Genomic DNA, 21,184 nt, shown 5'->3' on the forward strand with positions numbered 1-21,184 from the left:
TTTTTTTAGCGTTTTTGGAGCTAAAAAAAACTCTCAAATGCCCAGGTGTGAATGGAGCCTAAAGAGTGGCACTGTGTTGATTGTCATAATGTTATGTTGTGTTAAATTCCTTTGATAAACACTTCATGGAACGAAAAGATTTTAAAAAAGATGCCTAGATATTTTGGTCTTGCGACATAAATAAGAAATCCAGTTTCAGTGATTGAGCCTTCTTTGCAGATAGCGTAAGTTTTAAGATTCAGATTTAGTAAGATTTATCCTAAAATTTGAAAATTCCTCAAATGTGGAAAGAGCCCTGAGTATACAACAAAGGAGGTTCCTATAGTGCTAGGTATAACAGCAATATGATCTGAAAAAATCCATTGTGGGAGGAAAGGCAGAAGTATGGTTGATAGAACCTTTTCCTGACACAAGCATGACAGCATACACGAATGGGTAGGCTCCACTCCCTGACCAATCACAGGACCGGTTATACAATATAAGTAAGTCACTTACCCTAAGGCGGGATTCTCTTTTTTGTCCTTAATGCTCAGTCGATTACATAGCTGCTTAAAGTGAAGAAAGTGGACAGGAAGCCATCACTTTCCAATAGATTTGCGAAGATGTACCCATTCAAGGAGGAGGAAGTTCAGTTACTGGAAGTAGCTCCACTAGTAGACGTGGCAGTCATTAGACTAGCCAGGCATGTCACGTCACCAATCGATGATGCTGTTTCCTTTACAGATGCCTCAGAAAGGAAAATAGATATAGAATTAAAGAACATTTACACTTCAGCAGGAAGTGCCGGCAGACCTTACCTTGCACTCACATCAGTGACTAAAGCAATTAGAGTATGGGCCGAGAGTGCAGAAGTATAACTGCTGGCAGTTGTTGTAGTGGTGAAGATATTGAGTGTAATTAAGCAAGCGGGCAATTTTGTAGGTAAAGCAGCCATTGACTGCGTTGCTCGGCCAGAGTAATGCTTTCCTTAGTAACAAGAAGAACTTTGTGACTTAGGCCATGGATGGCAGACGCTTATTCCAATCTTCCAATCTTCCAATCTAATTGTGGCGATTTCCCTTTGATGAATCAGTCTTTTTGGGCAGCAAACACAAGGTTGCAACTTCTAAGGTGACAGGTGGCAAGTCGGGATTGATCCCACAAGATGTAAAGCCTAGACAGCAACGTCAACTGGGAAGAGGACAATTTGCAGGCAGGCTAAGGGATGTTAGGTCCTTTAGAATATCCAGGGATTTCAGAAGGGGTTGAAATCATCTCAGATATTGGTGGCTCGGTAGGCGAAATCAAAATCCACCTCTTCCTAGCAGCAGAAACCCTTTTGAGGGTTTCTCTGCTCCGACATGCCCAGTAGGTGCCAGATTGCGCTGCTTTACAAAGGTCTGGGTGGAGCAAAGCAAGGACCCTTGGGTCACCAAATTAGTGCAGGAAGGTCATCATTGGGAGTTCTTAACCCCTCCTGGGGTACCTCACTTTACTCACACAAAGTTTCCTCAGTGCCAAAGAAAAGTTTCAATAGTCTTTGAATACATTCAGTCACTCTCACGCTAAGGTGCCATAGAGCCAGTCCCTATTCATGAGGGATATCGAGGTTTCTTATCTCCACTTTTCTTTTGTAAAGAAAAAACAGGGTATTTAAGAATAGTAATAAATCTATAGGTCTTGAACAAAAATATCAAGGTACAGAGCTTTCGAAAGGAGTCTTTACAGTCAGTGACACAGGCCATCAGACAAGGGGAGTGGATGTTATCCTTAGATTGAAGGATGCGTAATTACTGTACATATTCCAGTCCACCAGGAGTTTCACAGGTATCTACGTTTTGCAGTCATGGAGTACAATATATTGTTTGCCTGTCTGCTGTTCGGCTTGTCAATAACTCTGAGGACATTCTCCCAAAGTCCTACTCCCTGTTGTCATCTTGTGCAGACTAGGCCTTTTTCATTATTTAGACCACATTCTGCTGGTAGCCCAAAATCCTCAAGTTCTGACTGATCATTGGGAGATCCTGGTTCAAACCTTACTTAAGTTCAGATGGTAAATCAATTAACAGAAGAGCCAACCTGTGTCCACACAAAGGATGATATTTCTGGGGGCAGTCCTAGACACCCGCAAAACACAGTAGAGCTTCTGGCAGAGAAATTAGCAGGTCTCATTGCCCAGATGAAGACGTGGTCAACCTGTCGGTACCTCACAGCCTCCCAGTGTCTTAAACTGCTGGGGTCACTATGGGCCACTATATTCGTGGTAAAGAGGGCTCATTGGTGAATGAGGACTTTCCAGGTGTAATTCTTGAAACAATGGAAGAGCCATTTCACACAGCAACTGATCAGGATGTCTCCAGCGATGAGGTGGTACCTCAATTGATGGCTGAAACCATCGAACTTGGCAAATTGACACCAACTCAATCCAGACTCTCCAATGGTGAGCACATCAGATGCATTGGCAGTGAGCTGGGGAGCACATTCCCATGGGCTCCTAGCCCAGGGTTGGTGGAAGAACAGACAGAGAGAAGTTTAAAATGTAATCAAACTGAAAGCAGCCTTTCAGGTGTTTAGAGCATTTTGGGATCAAATACAGGGTGCAAATGTGGAACTCCAGATGGCCAAAAAAAACAGCGGTTGCATATGTGCATTGCCAAGTTGGAACTCAGAGCTGAATACTCCAAGCAGAAGTCTCACCTCTTATGAATTGGGCAGAGCAGAACCTGGCAGGCCTTATAGCCATGTATATTCCAGCTCCTCAGAGCTATTAAGCAGATGCACTAAGTCGCAAAATGCTTGACAACAACTAATGGTCCTTGAGTCAATCAGTGATCAACAGAATCCATGGTTTCCTTTACTGCAGTCCATGGCACTGGAACCTCCAATCCTATTACCGAATCTTCTCCATCACAGACAATGATCCACATGGACCTCGCCAAATTCCATTTAGCGGCCTGGAAATTGAGCAGCAAAGATTAAGCAAAGTAGGTTGTTTAGCCGCGGTCATCAAAACAATATTAAAGGCTGGAGCAGCCACTAAAAATTATTATTATTCAAAAGTTTGGGAACAATTTGCCACCTTTGCAAAGGCCCAAGGCTATCTCCACCAGAATCAAAAATCATGGACTTTCTCTAAACAGGTCTAGACATGGGCCTACATTTAAACACTATTAGGGTTCAAGTCTCATCCATGTCAGCATTTTCAGGAGTGAGATGGGCCACTCATCTGTTTGTCCGTTAATTCTTAAATGCTTATAGTAGAATTCTGCCTGCAAATAGATTGTTTGTTTCTCCTTGGGATCTGCAAATTGTGCTCCATATGCTGTCTCAACCCCCCATTTGTGGTGGACCAGTCAATATCACTATGGAATAGAACAATAATGGCAGTATTTATTATGGCCATTGTGTCAGGAAGAAAAGTATCAGACATCCAAGCTCTAGTTCATAAATCCCTCTATTGCTGTAATTTTCTGGACAGGGTGACACCGAGGACTCTCCCTCAGGATCACCCTAAAGTAAAAAATCATTCCACTGAAGTCAAGATTTTGTCCTTCCAGCAATGCAAGGGGATTTGTATTCCCCAACACATGAGTTAGATGTTGGCTCTACCTTTAAGAAATATGTACAGAAGACAGAGAATTTGTTTGTCATCCCAGGTGGTGCAACGTCCACTAGAACATTGGCTTTATTCAAGACCATCGGGAGAGCTTACGCGGCAAGAAGCCTGGAACTTCCAATAAGTGGGAAGGCCTACTTAATAAGTGGTTTTGCGGCTTCATGTGCAGAATCCCCAGAAGAGATATGCAGGGCTGCAACCTGGTCCACTTGTAGCACATTTTTGTCTCATTACAAAGTAGATCCAGCAGCTTTGACTACAGTAGTGTTTGGCCGTTCTGTGTTATCCAGAGCCAATAATTTATGAAATACTTCAGCATTATCATCCCTTGTGGTTTTGTGGCGTGCTACATCCCATTTGCGTATGTGTCAGGAAAACGGAAAATTGTATACTTACCTGAAGGCAATTTTCCTTTCCTGATACATAAGCATGACAGCATAGGGGGTCCCTCCCTTTGGGCTTCGCATTGAGTATTGTTACGAGAATGGCGCCTTAGGGGACGTGACTTACTTATATTGTATGACCTGTCCTGTGGTTGGTCAGGGGGAAGAGCCTACCTATTCGTGTATGCTGTCATGCTTATGTATCCAAAAAGGAAAATTACACTCAGGTAAGTATACAATTTTCCATTTTCCTGAAGGATCTCTTATAACTTTTACCTATAGGTAAGCCTTTATTAAGGATTACCTGTAGGTACTGTAAATATCTCCTAAACTTGCACTGTTTAGGAGATATTTACGTTTCATGCAGCCGATGATGTCCTCGGCGCATGCGCTCTGAAAGAACGGCCACCTGTGCCATACCTTCAGAGCCCTGTACCATAAACGGCGGCTCCCGTACGCAGGTGCGGGAGTGATGTCATTGCCCCTCCGGCCAATCAGATGGTCAGAGGATGTGAACCAGGTAGAAGGGTGGTCGAACATTTCGGCCTTATCACCGGTGGGTGGGTGGCACTGCGGGGGATTCGTTCTAAGGTAGGTATTTCATAATGAGCTAGTATGCAATGCATACTAGCTCATTATTACTTTGTCTTACAGGGTTTTTTTTTAGGGGGTTTACAACCTCTTTAATAGTAGGCATAATAATCAGCCTGAAATTCACATACACCATTAAGTCTTTTCCTAGTTTTGTGATGCTTGCTTGCAAAGTCATAGGTCAAAAGTGGCTGCCTGAAGTGCTAGAGTTTATATTTGTTTAAACATATTTGTAAATTGTGCTGAAAGTGAACTTTCATGAAGTATCTGTTGTTTTGGGCTGGACTGGGCTGTGTACATAAACTTATAAAAAAAAGTCCTTTCTTTGTGTCCTTAAAATGTTACATTCCTAAATGACTTGACAGTGAATTTGTTATACTTGCTAGGAAGACAGTAATAAAAAGAGTTTCATTAAAATCAATAACTAACTCAGGAACTTATTTCAATATTTTTTGCTCTCAGGAAATTGAATTGCTTATGTTCCTGTTCTGGTAATTGCTTTCAATACTAAAAATTAAGTATATAACATCTTGTTGTTTTGACTTCTTTCAGATTTAATAGCTGCTTCAGAAAATTGTTCTGTTATACTCATTTGAGAGTTATTGAATATGCTATATAAAAGCAACCTTGAGCTGACTACATTTACTTGCCCAAATGATAAAAAGAAGAACTGAATTGATAAGTAGTGGAATGTCACAGTGTTACAATATCGAATGGGATAGCTCACTAATAGGGATGAGCAAATGAGCCCTGATTCGTTTTGTGAGGAGAACTGCAAAACCAGTGTGAAGTCCAGTATACCCCAAACTTAGCACTGAACCCAATAGAAGTCCATGGGAGATAATTTTATTTTACCGTTTTCAAAGTTAACATGAAATCTATTATTGAAAACAGGGCACATATATGTCCGCTTTCATAGTCTTTCTACAGAAATTAAAAAAAAAAAAAAAAAATGAAAAAATATATCTGACTCTAATGCAGCTTACAATTAACAAACATATTTTTTTACAACAATAAATAAAGACACAAAACACAGTACGAGTATAATAACATACCATCCAGGAAAAGTATTGAAAAGCAATCAGAAAAGATGAGTAGGGAAAAAAATGTCAGTGGTCTCTAACTGTAAAACCATTTCTGTTTTGGAGGTTGTCTCATTGTTGCCCATCTAGTGCACCTGTTGTTCATTTCATTAACACCAAAGCAGCTGAAACTGATTAACAACCCCCTCTGCTACCTAACTGACAAGATCAATATCCCAGGAGTTTAACTGACTTGATGCTATACTCTAAATAAAAAAGTGTTCCTTTAATGTTTTTGAGCAGTGTAGTTCTATCAAATTCCTGATTGTTGTAAGTAAAATTGTTGTGTTGCAACACGTTTGGACTTTTTTGTTTGCTAAAGGCAAATAAATTGTTTTGTTTGCAAGGGAAATTGCACTTTGTAATGGGAATTTTCCCTAGAGCTCGGTGAATGAGGTGAAACTCTGCCAACTTTGATCATCCAATCATGTGCAAGTAAAAATGCAGTTATTTTTTTTTTTTTTTAATTACATTTTTTATTTTTTTGCACGTGTTTGGGTTTTGTTTGCAAAGTGAAATTTCACCGCATGCACTATTCTCTGGGGAAAATTGCAAAAGTAAACAATCTACTTGTCTATAGTAAATTTACCCCATGACTGGGCTATCAACAGAATAGCCTATACAGGTAGACTTTGGCATTCAACAGATCAAAAGGCAAGGCAAGGAGTTAATACTCAGCCCACAATTCCAGTTTTACCAGCATGATGGAGTCCTTTTCAGCTGTTAAGATACAGAGGTTTTCATAGTTCAGTTTTTTTCATTTGTGTTCATATTACAAAACGTATAAGTTAATTACAGTAATAGGAACAGAAAATAGTATTTAATTGAAAAAAGAGAAAAGAAAGAACCAAGTACAAATGAACTAAGACACTAATAACAACAAATCGCCAGTGCTAGGATGTAACTCACAAGTAGAAGCAACTGTATACCAATACCCAAATGGGAAGTAACATTTTTACACTATAGTGGGTTTCCTTGTTTCCCTATGGTACTTCCAACATGTACAGTATATACGGATGTGAGGGAAGGAGAGGTGCTTAGCTAAAGTGGATATGGATGGTGGAAATCCCCTGTAGAGAGGCGATCCCGGGTCACTGTGTGTGTTAGCTATCCACGCCTGGTTTTGATTAAGACAGGCCTGCTGATTGCACACCTGTGGGCTGGGTTCATATTATTTCCAGGGCTAGCAATCAGGGCTCCCAGTTGGAGCCAGCATCACCCGGGTAGACAAGGTCTGGCCCAGGAGTCAGGAGGACTCCAACTGACAGACACGAGGTCTGTGTATGGGAGTCAGGAGGGCTTCCACCTTCCCTGAGAGAGAGAGAGGCCGCAGTTGGCAGCCAGAGCTTACAGGTCTGCAGGAGACAGATGTATTTCCCAACAGCGAAGTAGTAAGCTGATCCCAAGGAAGCTTCAAGGGAGCTTGACCAAATGACACTTGTGTTGGTCTGAGGAGCAGACCTAAGGCCTAGGCGTGAGGTCTGAAGCAGCCATGTGGCATGTGAGTAAGCCAGGAGGCTGAATTTAGCAAATATACAGTAATGGTGGAACCCCTGCGAGGGAAAATTGCTGTTTTGTGAACTTTCTTTAAATTAAAGTGGGTTGCCGTGCCCTTAAAAATGCAGTCTGGACTGGCACTACTTCTTCAAATCGCATGCACAACTTGAGGTGAATTGCCCCGAAACGTTACACCCTGTATAAATACAAGTGTTAAATGACTTAAATTTTTTGGGTGGTCATGGAAAGTTGTTGAGTTCTCTGGTGTGATGGTTGAGCATCACTGATGCAATGGATGAATTAATAAGTAATTGGAGGCTGTTTGCACAGAACTAAAGCACTTTCCTGATTTTATTGCATGGACAATTTCTCAGCACGGGCACTTTAAACACAGTTTTTTATATATGTTATTTTCATTTTTCATTTTTTTAGTGTTTGTTATTTATGTAATTCATTAACATAAAATAGCCCAGTATAATAGGCCATTCAGGCAAATTACTAAGACCAGAATAATGGTTTGGCAAAAGAGCTATTTTTTCGAAGGACTGTACAAGAGACAAAAGTAATTATTTACAGAAGAAAGAAACATTTCTTTACAATGAGAAAAGTTAAACTTTGGAATGTTGTATTACTTAGCAGTAGAGATGGGCCGAACACCCCCCTGTTCGATTCGCACCAGAACTCTCAAACATTGCAAAATTTCAGACCCGAACTCCGAACCCCATTGAAGTCTATGTGACCTGAATTTGAAAAATCAAGAGTCCCCATTTTGAAGGCTTATATACAAGTTATTGGTAAAAAAAATGGTATGGGGGCCCAGGTACTGCCTGGGGGACATGTACCAATGCAAAAAAAATGTTTTTGCTCACACAGGAGCTGTGATTTTAATGGTGCTTAAAGTGAAACAATAAAAATAATAAATTCCTCTAAATATAGTGCCTGGGTGGTCCCTTTAGTCTGCCTGTAAACTGGAGCATCTGTACCATGTATAGAACCTGCTTCAGCAAAACTGACCCTTCGGGTCTGGTATGGATTTTAAGGGGAACCCAAAGCAAAAATTAAAAAAAAAAAAAAACTTTGTGGAGTCCCCCGAAAAACCATACCAGACATTTATCCGAGCATGCAGCCCAGCAGGTAAGGAAAGGGGGGCGAGCGAATGTTCCCCCTTCTTAACCATACCAGGTCACATGCCCTCAACATGCAGGGGTGCTTTTGGGCCTATGATGATGGGGACAAGGGCCTCTTCCTGACAACCCTGGGCTATGGTTGTGGGGGTCTGCAGGCAAGGGGCTTATCAGAATCCAGAAGTCCCCTTTAACAAGAAGGCCCCCATATCCCGACCCCCTCTATGTGAATGAGTATGGGGTAAACTTTACCCCTACCCATTCACCAAAAAAAGAAAGGAGGCAGTTTTAGACAATTTCTTTATTTAAAAAAAAAACAAAAAAAAAAAACAATGTCTTTCGATGTAGATCCATCGTCAATCACAACACCGCCACCACCACCGGACAGTATAGGTAACCTGGTGGCAACTCCCCATTTGACGTCACCGACCAGTGCATGCTTGGTCAGTGACATCACAAGGAGCCGGGGCCACCAGGTGATGTCGCCAGGTGGCCTCGCCCCTTACTTATATGAGAACTGCAGTATGTGATTAGCCTTCATCACAAGCGAAGCATTTTTCTTTTCCAGGTCCAGCGGTGGCAGCAGCTACATGATTGACAATGGACATCAGGGGACTTTGTTTTTTTATTTTTAATAAATGAATTGTGAATGACTGTGTGTGTGTTTTTTTTTTTTTCTTTTTGACACTTTTTTTGTGAATGGGTAAGGGTACAATGTACCCCATACTCATTCACATAGGGGGGCTGGGATCTGGGGGCCATCTTCTTAAAGGAGTCATCCAGATTTTGATAAGCCTCCTGCCCGAAAATACCCACAACCACAGCCCAGTGTTGTGAGGAAGAGGGCCTTGTCCCCATCAACATGCAGAGCCCCCTGCCCCAAAGAACTCCCCCATTGTTGAGGAAGGGCATGTGGCCTGATATAATTTAGGAGGGGGGCACTCGCTCATACCCCCTCTTTAATTTTCTGCGTGGCTGCATGCTCTGATAAGGGTTTTGTATGGATTTGGGGGGGAACCCCATGCCATTTTTTAAATTTAATTTCTGCATACAAGTTTCCTTTAAAATCCATACCAGACAAATGTCTGGTATGGATTTTGGGGGGTTCCACGCTGTTTTTAAAAAAAAATTGGCGTGGGGTTCCCCTTAAAGTCTACACTTTATCACAAAGGGCCTGGTATAAATTGGGGGGGGGGGGCCACATCATTTTTTTAAAACATTTTTCTATTGCTGGCAATGTTTTTTTTTTTTCATTCAGCTGTCAGTGGGGAACCTTGTTAACAGCTAACCGCTAATGACTCATCCCTTGTTAAGGATGCCAAGGCCAGCTTCCCTGCCTGCTCCTTAACAACAGCAATTCACTGTGCCCTGATTTGTGCAGCGCGCAGTGCATTGTGGGTCGCTCAGTGGGCAAACATCCCACTGAGCGACCTGCAAATACAGTGTTTGCTGAACGGGCGAACAGGCGATGCTCGGGCCAAACTTTTGCTCGCCCCCTAACTGTTTACCCATCTCTAATTAGCAGTAGTAAACACAAAAATACAGTATATGTTTCTTGTCTTCTTTGCCTTCTATTTGAAACAAGAATGCATGAATATGATTTTTTACATTTAAATTCAAGTAGTATAGGTATGGTTATATTCTATACATATAATATGTAGGTATATGCCCAATGATCAATTAGGTTTTTATACAAATTTAAAAGACGATAATGGTTGGAAAAGGCTATTGCTAAGTAACTTTTGAATATAACCACGGTAAATTACTTTTAGTCACAAAGCTGTTCATATTTTACAAATAGGTTTGGTGCCAACTACATCGGGTAAAGGTAATTACTTAGGTTGTATATTTTGGGTCAGTAGATTACTGTTCTACCAGCACAAATTTGGACCTTATAGACTGCAAATTTTATGTGCATGTTTGTAAGATGTTACAATAAAACAAGGCATACTCTTATTTAGTCCAGTTATGCATTAAATAAAAAATTGTTAAAACCTAATGTTAGTTTGAAAAAAAACTGTTTATAAACTGGCAACAAACCAAAGGTGTGAGAGAAAATAGAAAGTTTTTAAAAAGTCTTGGGGCTCATTTAAATGTGTATGTTGCAGGGATCTGCAGTAAAATCTGCATGTGTAATACTGTTGTGAGTGCCAAAACACCTGCTCTATGCAGGGTGTATTGTGGTATCATTGATTGTAAATGGCACCCCAACAAATTGTACAGTAGAGTTAAATGTATCATAATGCATTATAAATGTATTCATGTTGCTAAAAAAAAATAATTTGCATTTTTTCCTTAATTTTGATGCATTGTCAGCCTATTCCTAATGAAAGGGCATAACTCAGGTTATTGTGCAATGTAAAGTACATAACCACATAGATGTTAACACATTGTAAAGGATCACTAAAGTGTGAATCTAGCCTTACTATTTTTTGCATTCAAAGCTCTCTAATTCCCAGATGAAAACTCTGAGCTGGTCCTGAAGCTGCAGGTAAGACATCTGCACTCAGTGAGAGAGAGGCAGTGACTGTACAGCCATCTGATGTGCGATCCAGTCTTATTGCCCTTTGACTTTAAAGCATGATTTAAAAATCTAGCCCCATCCACTGTTGACATTATTTAATACCTAGCAAAGAAATGAGACAAGTACCTATTCAGTTATATAACAGCTGAGACTTAAAGAGCATAGCACAGTTTTAATCACAAATGTATTTAAAAAATAAAGTATATTCACCTGGTTTAATTTTCTTTTTCATAGGGGATCTGTCTACTTTTTACTTTGCACTGGCTTTTGAAACATGTTGAGGAAACAAAGCTTGCAAAAGTTGGTGTGATCATGAGAACCATTTCTTTTCTACTCCTGGCTTTTTCAACAACCAAATGGATGATATTCTTAAGTATGAACAACTGTATTAAACATTCTCTATTGTTAATGTTCTCAATTGTGCCTTACCATTGACAAAAATATGCAGTGCACAATCTTCATATGTGTGGAGTCATTTAAATATTTTTCCTGATGCCAACCTGGCAGCATACATGTGATATAGCTCTGCCTCTATATCCACTCACAGGACCTGTTTAAATCTATTAAAGGAAAGCTAGAGCAACCTCCCCCACCCCCTTTTTTGTTCGCAAGATCTGCAACCACAAGACCATGATGTTGTGATAAGTCCCTACCTGCCAACTGAGTCGGAGTCTGTCTGGGTTCATGCTCTCCCAGGCGCAGTCCCACATCTTTCATTATTAAATGCACCAACAAGGTGGGGAGCCTCTTCTGGTGGTCTTTTGGGGCTGAGGTGTTTTCTAACTAGAGACGTCAGAACCTCATGTGCACCTGAGCTGGTGTTTGGTTGCTGGAGTCCATGCTGCATGTGTTTCTCTGCACACCTGAGCTGAATCTTGATGCTGGAGTTTGAGCAGCCTTTTATTTTCTCCCACGGGTTTGTGCTATCCATTTTTGTTTTTCCTCCCTTGCCTCTACCTTCATTAAGCTGAATCATTTTACCTTTGTGGGGCGATTTGTTTTTTTTTCTTTTCTCTGCAGTTTTTTCTATTGTTGTTATGGCATGTCCAGGCTCTCGAAAGTGTGAGTTGGGTTTTATACTGGAAACATTTTCTGTTTTCTTTTATTTATGCTGCAGGTCAATTTGGGGGGTGGGGGGAGGGAGTAGGAAGGCAATTTTGGCACATGTCTATGATCTGTTTGCCTCTTTCTCTGAGTTTCTTTCATTTTAATTTCTGCTCTGTGCTGACATTCTTGCTCCAATATGAACTTTTTGCCACATAACCAAGACCTCAATGTGCTCTGGTAGAGACAATCAGTGTGGTAAGTAAGGAAAGTAAAAATTATGCCTTTCCATGAGCAAGTCCTTCATCTTCTGGTGCAACCTAGTCCACTCTCACTCTTGCTTAAAGTGGTTTTAAAGTCCACAGGTTTTTTATCTTAATGTATTCTATGCATTAATATAAAAAGCCTTCTGTGTGCAGCCCTCCTAATACTTACCTTAGCCGATATCGATCCAGCGATGTTGTAGGAGTGTCTTGGCTGCCTGGGACTCATTGGCTGAAACAGCAGCGTGGCGCTATTGGCTCCCACTGCTGTCAATAAAAGTCAAAATGAGGAGAGAGAGAGGGGGTCGAGCCAGTCCGTGGCTCAGTGTCTGAATGGACACAGGGAGCTGTGGCTCAGCTCAGGTGCCCACCATAGCAAGCTGCTTGCTGTCGGTGCACTCAACAGGAGGGAGGGGCCAGGAGAGCCAAAGAAGGACCCGAGAAGAGGAGAATCTGGGCTATTCTGTGCAAAACCACTGCACTGAGCAGGTAAGTACAGCATGACATGTTTTTTTATTTTTAAAAAAAAAAAATGAGACTAGTATCACTTTAAGGTCAAGATAAAAAAGTGTCCCCATGTCATGACAAGTCCGGTGTGGACAGCGAGTCATCCAGCCCCACAGGTCTCTCCCAGGAGGTGCAGGAAGTTACCAGTGAGTGTCGGCATTCCTCCTTCCCTGAGCACTAACAGCGACGAAAGGGTAAGAAGCTTTAGGCTTTGTGGCGCTGACCTTTTACCAAACTAACATTTCTGTGGATATTGCTACTGAGACCTTTCTAAGGGCAAAGGATGCTGTGAGCCAGCAAGTCATGGCCCTTCATGGGCAAGTAGTTAGTGAGTCTCTAACTGAGTTCTCCAGCCAGCAGACTCTAGGCACAATGTCAAGGCTGCAGCCCTGCAGTTGAGTTCAGTGCATTACAGTTAGCCCTTCTAACCAAGGGGGCCCTGAGCCCATCACAGTCATCTTAATTTCCGGCTCTGAGGGCACCTTTATCCAAGTCATTCACCCCTACGTTACACCTAGCCTATCCAAAGGTAACAAAAGGCTGATCTTCCTCCTTGAAGGAGCTAAGCAGGTTTTGAGTGTCGGTCCAGTCATTCATTAGGACAGTTAAGCAGGCCCAGAATGGGAGGACCCAGATGACTGTGGGTGACTGCCTTCAAAGTCAGAACATACAGGTACTTCACTTTTTCAAGTCAAGGTCTCTAATACTCCCCAATGAATGGGAAGGTGAAGAGGATGATTTAAGAGGAATGGCATCAGTGATATGAAATATTGCATAAGTAAGCAGTGGCAAAAATATACCCTACCCCGGAGGAAAACACTGCTTCTCTTGTCAAAAGAAAGGCACTGCAACGTGCTAATGCACGTAACATGCATTGCAGTAACACACACTTTACAGCACTGCATCCTACTGCACAGATATGGATGCTACCATCATGCATTTTGTCAAGAGTGCTGTTCTTCCTAGGGAAGATTCAGTTTCCATTGTCTGTGTCCTTGACCAACATGGATATCTGAAAGTTTCATAATAAGAGGCAGGTATTGCTTGTAAGCCAGTGATTGCAGGACTTCGTGGCAAGTGCAATACAGTTGGGACCCAGAGTCTCAAGGTCACCATCACACATGAATTGCTGAAAGAGCAGGTTATTAGTGCTCTTAGTGAGCTTAAGTGCTCAGCGGATTTTTTGGATAAAGTAGCAGGCAGTGCTGCTTTCAGTGATAATGAAGAGGGCTATAAAGCCCAGTCCTTGGTCAACAAGCCCATCCTCAGCAAATGTGATTGTAAGTGCCTGTATGATGACAAGGTTTTCCTTCTGATCAAAAGTTTTGACTGTTCAAAAAGATTTACCGCTGATCAACCCTGAATGTCCTCAGTTTGCTGTGCAGACGGATGGTGCTCACAGTCAGCACTTGATTGCCATATAACAGTTGTGATATTTGGGGGTGTTTAGCTTAAGTGTAGAGCCTACTTTTGACCAGATGTGCCGTTTAAGGGCTTGTTGGCCCTTTTTTATTTAAGGAAAAGAAAAACAGAGTCCATCTAGGATTCCCATGCAGGGATTTCAACTTTACATAGCAATAATGAAATAATAAACAAAAAATGCCAAGCCATCTGGCTCTCTGGTCAGCACTGCTGCTTAGTCTTTGTTCCTCTTGCCTCTGTAACAGTGTCCCTGTTTGGTTCACACTCTGTACCTCTGCTGACACTCTTTTCCTTGCTGCTCCAGCCCACAGGCTTGGGCCCTCTGTCTGCCCTGTTAGACTGCACTATACAGACATGCACACTTCTCCCTTGCACACCAGGGTGGAGCCCATAACCCTGGTCCTGTCTCCACTAAAAGACCCAGACACACCAGCACAATTGGTGTCCTGGCTGTTTCCAAGACCTGGTCCCAGGTCTTTCATTCCACTCAGATCTCTATGAAATCTCCAGGCTCCAGGTCCCCAGCTGGAATTTATCATCCACAGAGGAAACTGAAAACACAGTCTCCTCCAAATTAAACAATCCTCCTGGAGCCTTTCAACCTGCCTATTTCACACATCCTTGGAATGTCCAACACTCATCATTGGTCAGGATTAAAAGTCACATGTATTTCCTAACCCTAAGCACTGTTCCAAGAGCCATAGGTCGTTAGTCTGGCCTACTCACTCATAGGAGGTCGAGGCACCGGTGTATATGAAAATTTGGCCCACTCTACATTTCAGGACTCAGAATCCTTTCGCCAGAATGGAAGATTTCAAGAGCAGAAGGAAAGGTGTGCAAGGATGCACAGCCATGGACCTTTTCAATCCCTTCATCCCCTGCAGGAGTCTTGTTGACAGGAGGCCCAATTGTGCACACAGATGGTAAAGCCCATTTTTTTGCAATATCTTCTTCAGTAAAACTCGGTTTCTTTTGATTGTTCAGACATCACCCTCAGAACAGTTCCTCATCCTGACCAGAATAGCACATTTGGCTCATGAGATGGATGTCTTCTCTCAGTACATCAATATTATTGCTGCAATGCAATGGGGAATGATTCTAAGTCTATCCTCAGAGCTATATACAGGTTTTTATTCTCCTCTGTGTCCCGTACAAAAAAGACCGGAGTCCAGTGTTGAATTTAAAGAAACTGAGTCTTGGTGGGAGATGGACATTTCTAGTTTGTGTGTCTTCCTTTCAGGGCTCTCCACTTTTATGGAGGTCCTATTCTCTGTGTAGCCCCACTAAGGAAATGGTAGTGCTTTGAATCCATCAATACTTGGATAGTATTCCACTGTTGGCTCAGAATCCAGATGACCTACTATTTCAAAAGGGGATTCTTCTGGCCAGCCTGAGAAGTTTTGGCTGGATAGAAGGTGTCAAGATAGTTGGAGCAGACCTGATTAGTCATTGATACGGAGTCCCAGTTCACTGCTCAAACAAGTAATTTTCTCCTCCTTCTCAGAATGGGCCAAGCAGTTGTCAGCTTCCCAATGCAGGGTTCTCCTGGAAATGATGATGTCCTGCATCCTTATGCTACCCTGGACACACTGGATTCTCTGGACGTTACAAAGAATTTTCTTTTTGCAACACAGAAGGCAGCACTTTAGCCGGTTCAAAGTGCTTCTCCTCAGATGCGCAGGAGCCTCTGGTGATGACCCTCACTCGATCTCATCCGGTAGGTTCATTATCCTGAACCATTGTCACCACCGATACCAGTTTTACAAAGTGGATCACCACCTGTAGTCATCTCAGAACGTAAGACAGGTGGAGCTTCCCACCAGATGGGATAGTCTTCAATGTGCAGAACATCTGAGCAGTTGGGATAATAATAGGTGCGCTGTCACCTCACAATTGAGCTTGACTGGTTATTCTGCATAATACAGGTCAACACAGCAGCAATGTCATATGTTCAGAAATAAAAGGGAACTGATGGCAGGTTCCATTGAAAGTGTAACTATCATGTCCTTGACTGAATGTAATCTTCAGGGGTTTTGGGATGGGGTACCTTCTGGGTGCCCAGGATGCCAAAAGGGACTATCGCACGAGGTGTTTGGTCCCCAAAAAATAGGCCTTTAATCAGAAGATCTTGCCCATATCACTCAAGTATAAAGCCTCCCCACAGCTGAACCTGTTTTTATCCCCATCCATTCACAAGGTGCCTTTCTTGCTACCCTCAACCGTTGGTGTGGGGAATGGATGCTCTCACTCAACCAAGGAACAGTCACCTAGCAGATGCCTTTCCTCTACTGCATTTGATCATGAAGTTCCAAGGGAGACTGTTGTCTGAGGCCTCACTGTAATAGCAAGCATGCTAATTGGCCCGCAGGCCCTGGGTTTACCCTAGCCAAGGATCCCAGTCTGGACCAAGCACTTCAGCTACCAGTGTTTCCACAACACCTGTCTCTGAATAGACTGGAAATTGAGAGGGAAGGATTGAAGGACTTGGACTGTCCTCTGGAAGTGTTTCAGTACTGGTAAGGTTTCCGAAAGGATGTCAACAAACATTATTTAGTCCGAAATCTGGAACAGGTTCACAGTCGTCGCATGGATATGGGTTTAGTTCTCTAAGAATTTAAGTGTCAGCCATTTCACCAGGCCAAAAGCAAAGCTGCCAGGGGGACGCTTCAGGAGGTTAGTTCTGAGACTTTGCTCTGAAAAGGAATAATGTTCTCCAGTGGGTTTTTATTCTAGTCCTGGATTTCCTTGCCAGGATTCTCTTTGCAATATTAGAAAGCAGTCTTCAGTGGGACATCACTCAAGAGGCATTGTCTCTCGATAACGTCAAGCAATAACTTCAGGGGGCACAGTATCAGAGCTGCAAGCACGTGGGGTTACAGAGTCCTATATCTTATTCCTTATGGACAAGTTTAGCTCGTTATTTATCACATGTGTTGCCATGTTAGCATAAGGAAAATGGAAAATTGTATCAAATACCCTTATTTTCCTTTCCTGATGCCAATCCATGCAGCATAAAAACCCTTCATTTTTTGATCTTGTTATTTTTAGGGAGCATGGGAGAGGTTGTTCTAGCTTTTCTTTTATAGATTTAAACAGGTACGGTAGGTGGATAAAGGGACAGAGCTATATCACACGTATGCTGCCATGGATTGACAGGAAAATTATGGTAAGTATTTGATACTATAAAATGTCCAATTTTTTTACAATGGAAATCTGTCAAATGAAAAAAAAATGGGCTTCATAAAAGATATCTTCCATTTTAGCTTCCAAACATGCCTGTGGAAGGTTTGGTACTACAGGAAAAGAACAAATGCAGACCTATCATACGTAATTTAGTGAAATTGTCCTTTACATCTAGTATTTAACAAGAAACAACATGGGAGTTTACTAAATAAACATAGAGGGCCCTTATTTACAGATAATCTGGATTTAAGCACTTGCTAAGAGGGAATATACAATACATTTTTCATTATGATAGGTGAAAGAAAATACAAATATTAGCACTTGTGGATAAGACACACATTAACTATATCTCATTTCACACTCTCCCAAAGGCTAGATTTTTATTATTTACTGCCTAGGTTACATATACTGACTTCACATCTTGCTACATCAATTTGGAAAGATAGAATAAAATAGAGTATTTTACATGCAGCTAAAAGTATATGCTTAAATTGGTATTAAACACAAAATGAAAAATCTATAATGTTTCAGTTAACCAAATTTTAGATGTGATGGCTGCATTTGTTTTTTGGATTTTTCTAATTTTTTTCACCTGTTGATCTAGCCAGCAAGTCTGGTATTTTTCAACTTCCTTTACTGGACCAAGCTGCCCAGCAAAAGTGGCAATTAGAGGGTTGAGAAAAATCATTTAACACTGACAGGGATGGTTACAATGGTCAGTTTTTATTATTTCATCTAAAACCTTTATCTCAAAAGGGATTTAATTTGTTAGCCAAGTCCATCTAAATATATTAGTGTATCTAACACTGCCCTCTCCTCATATTGAATGACAATACTGCTGCCCAAATGTATCTCAGTTGTTCCTCCATCAAGAGCAGAGCAGAGCAGCCAGTGTGTTACTGGCTGGATCACAAGGTGAAAATAAAGAAAAAAAGCGTAAGAAAAAAAAACAAATGCAGTTCCCACATTTAAAGATTGGTAAGTGGAAATGTATTATATTCTTGTTTTTGGTTTAATGCCACTTTAATGTTTCCTCACTGTGTTATATAATGAATGGGTACCGTCTCAATCCTGCAAAATTACTGTTTTCATTTTCTATTTTATTTGTTAAATATAAATTATAATAGCCACTAGAATCTATCAAATTCATGACTTTTTTGTGTATATCTTCATTAGGGATGAGTTACCATAGCCAGGTTCAGTTAAGACTGGGTTTGGGGAACTAGGCGTGAAGTCTGTGAACTCTGAACTTAGTTTGAAACCTATTGAAACCTTTGGGAACTGAATCTTGCTTTTTTTTCATTTTCAAGGCGAATAAAAAGACAATTGTCAAAAAAAAAAAAAAAAAAAAGCATCGGAAGCTGGGCACTGCCATTGGAAACATGTACCAAGGCAAACAAAATATAAAACAAAACAATGCAGCGGGGAGAGGGTAATTTCATGTGGCACAAAGGACAACATTACAATTAGGCATATCATTTAAGTAACACGCTTAGAGTATGCTAGGATGTAGTCTTTTAAAAGTGACATTTAAAAAGAAAAAACATTGTGGGTTCTCCCATTAATTTTCTAATGAGTAATTAACATGAGGGTATCTTGCAATAGAGGCAACAACACACCCCACACAGGGCACCTTGTTCAAATGTTGGAGGACAAGGTCCTCTTCTCCATATCATGTCCCTCAAAAAAGGGACCCAAAATCTTAGAAGCACTATTAGGTTCCTTTCACACACTCCGTCCGTTGGACGGAGTCCGTATTTCTCAGCGGGGGATCGAGCCGCCGATCCCCCGCTGAGCAGCAGGAGGACAGCTGTGTCTCCGTGCTGTGTGCGGAGACACAGCTGTCAGTTCCCCATGCATCTCTATGGGGGAAGTCGGATGGAAACGGACCGTCGGTCCGTTCTCATCCGATGCCATCCGATCCGCTGGACCGATGGAAAATAGGGTTTCCATCCGTCCAGATTTGACGGATCGGATCGGGTCAGATGTCAGCGGACATGTCTCCGCTGACATCCGATGCCCCATAGGAATGCATGGGGGGACCGTTCAGATCCGCCAAAAAAACGGACAGGTGGATCTGAACGGTCCGCCTGTGTGAAAGGGGCCTTAGGATTCAAGTTGCGTTAATGGCACATCTGATCATTCTCCTTGAGGCTAAGAAGTTTCAGGACTGTAGAAACATCAGCAAAATGACTAATTTTGGAAGGCAGACACTATATAGTGAAAAAGTAAAAACTGGCACTAACTGCAATCAGCAACATTAGAAACTGTGGCACTGGCTATGATCAGCAAACTAAAAACACTGTCCCTGGCTGTGACCAGAAAACCAAAAAACAGTGGCATTAATTGTGAAAACAGAACTGGAAAACATTGGCACTATCTGTAATCTGGCACTGGCTGTGATCAGGCAGGGGCAATGTGATTTCTACTATTCGCTTTCTATTTCCTCTCACAACAGTTCTGTGTGCTTTAAGGGAAGGTAAGAGCTGGCTGTTCATTGCAGCCAGTATTTACAATTGTAAATGCTGTGACTGGTCACAGCCATCACAATGTACAGAGCTGATTTAATTGGTTCTGTACTTTCTTTTGTCTGTCTGTGATCTTCACTGTTCATTAAAAGAGTGACCACAGTACTTTGTGCTCAAGAGCACAGTAAAAAAAAATATATTTAACCCTCCTCTTGTGTTAGGGTCAGAACCGACCCGTTTTCAGGTTTTGAATGTCTATAAGTATCACATACTGTAAATTTGTTTATTGCATCAATATTTTTTTACTTTGTCAGGAGCCTCTATTTAAACAATGTAATAGAAAAAGAATCCTTTTCACTAAATTATAAATTACTGTGGTGAAAATTAAAACGTTTATGGTGTTAGGGTCAATTCTGACCCAGTTATAATATAGGATTATAGGACACTAATAAGTGCCAAACCTGAAATCATAAACACTCTCTCTGCTTAGTAACACTGACAGCCAATCACCTCTCAAACCTGTGAGCTGTAGTAATGGAGGGGCCTATCTCGTTGCCCTGCTTGTCTGCTTCTCTAAATAAAGTAAACAAACATAGGACCAAATTTGAAAATGAGAGGTATGCTATCAAAAGAAAGGTCTAAGGGGTCACACCAAAAATATTAAAACCAATCTTTTCAAGGATAAAGAAGCCTAACAAGGTAACCAAGAGGTAAGAAACAAAATTGGATGATAAATAATTGTTCAGAGGGTATTTTATGGCTGATTTAAGACACGGGTCAAAACCGACCCGTTAACATCATGGATAGTAACAGAAAGCTAACAGAAGAGGAGGGTTAAAAATGGCCTGTCAGCTTAGACGTGTGTCAGTGTGTTTATTTACATTTTACTCTGTCTTGGAATGAATAATAGTGTGGGGTTTCCTTTAAAATTCCATAATATGACCCATTAGCCCAGCCTTACTCCTCAGCTGGATAGGTCAGTGGCCACATATTCCTGCCCCAGCTGCCCTTTTCTGGTGCCTGGTCTAAGCATCAAAAGTCCAGAGCTCAAGCATCTGCTACCTGACTCTCTTCCTATCATGACCCACCTGCTGTATTTCCTATCATTTGGATTCCTTCTTGCTGACCTATGCTTTGTACCTGGACTACTCCTGACCAAGTACTAGTACCACTGATGCACTACAATATACAGCAGTAAAACTGCACTAACGCAATACAATTTACTGCAGTAAAACTGCTCTCACGTGTCAGTGCAGTTTTATTGCAGTATATTGTAGTGCATCAGTGCAGTTTTACTGCAGTATATTGTAGTGTGTTAGTGGAGTGTGTCTGTGTAGTGCAGTGTTTTACACCACATTACATAATATTTAGTACTGTATACCCCCCCCCATTTTTTTTTTGGTTACCGCGTGTTATTTTTTTTTTTTGTGTGTCCTGTGCCTGCCCCCTTTTTTGAAATTGTGAGTCCCAGTTTATCTGAGGAGGAGTCAGCTGAGTTATT

The 21,184-nt window shown here is 41.6% G+C and overlaps 1 protein-coding gene across 3 annotated transcripts in view; it reads left to right on the forward strand.

Annotated features, from left to right (window-relative positions):
• LOC309549720 (proton-coupled folate transporter-like) overlaps positions 1 to 21,184 on the forward strand; it is a 650,810-nt gene that overhangs the window by 274,954 nt on the left and 354,672 nt on the right. For 2 of the 3 annotated variants that reach the window (XM_082250194.1, XM_082250195.1), the window contains exon 4: positions 11,031 to 11,169. The exons of the other annotated variant lie outside the window; for it this stretch is intronic. In XM_082250194.1, the coding sequence (XP_082106320.1) occupies positions 11,031 to 11,169 (139 nt within the window). The remainder of the gene's footprint in view (positions 1 to 11,030; positions 11,170 to 21,184) is intronic. 3 annotated transcript variants of the gene reach the window in all.

This window comes from Pelophylax lessonae (genome assembly GCF_965119305.1).
Source record: "Pelophylax lessonae genome assembly, chromosome: 3".
Classification (NCBI taxonomy): Eukaryota; Metazoa; Chordata; class Amphibia; order Anura; family Ranidae; genus Pelophylax; species Pelophylax lessonae.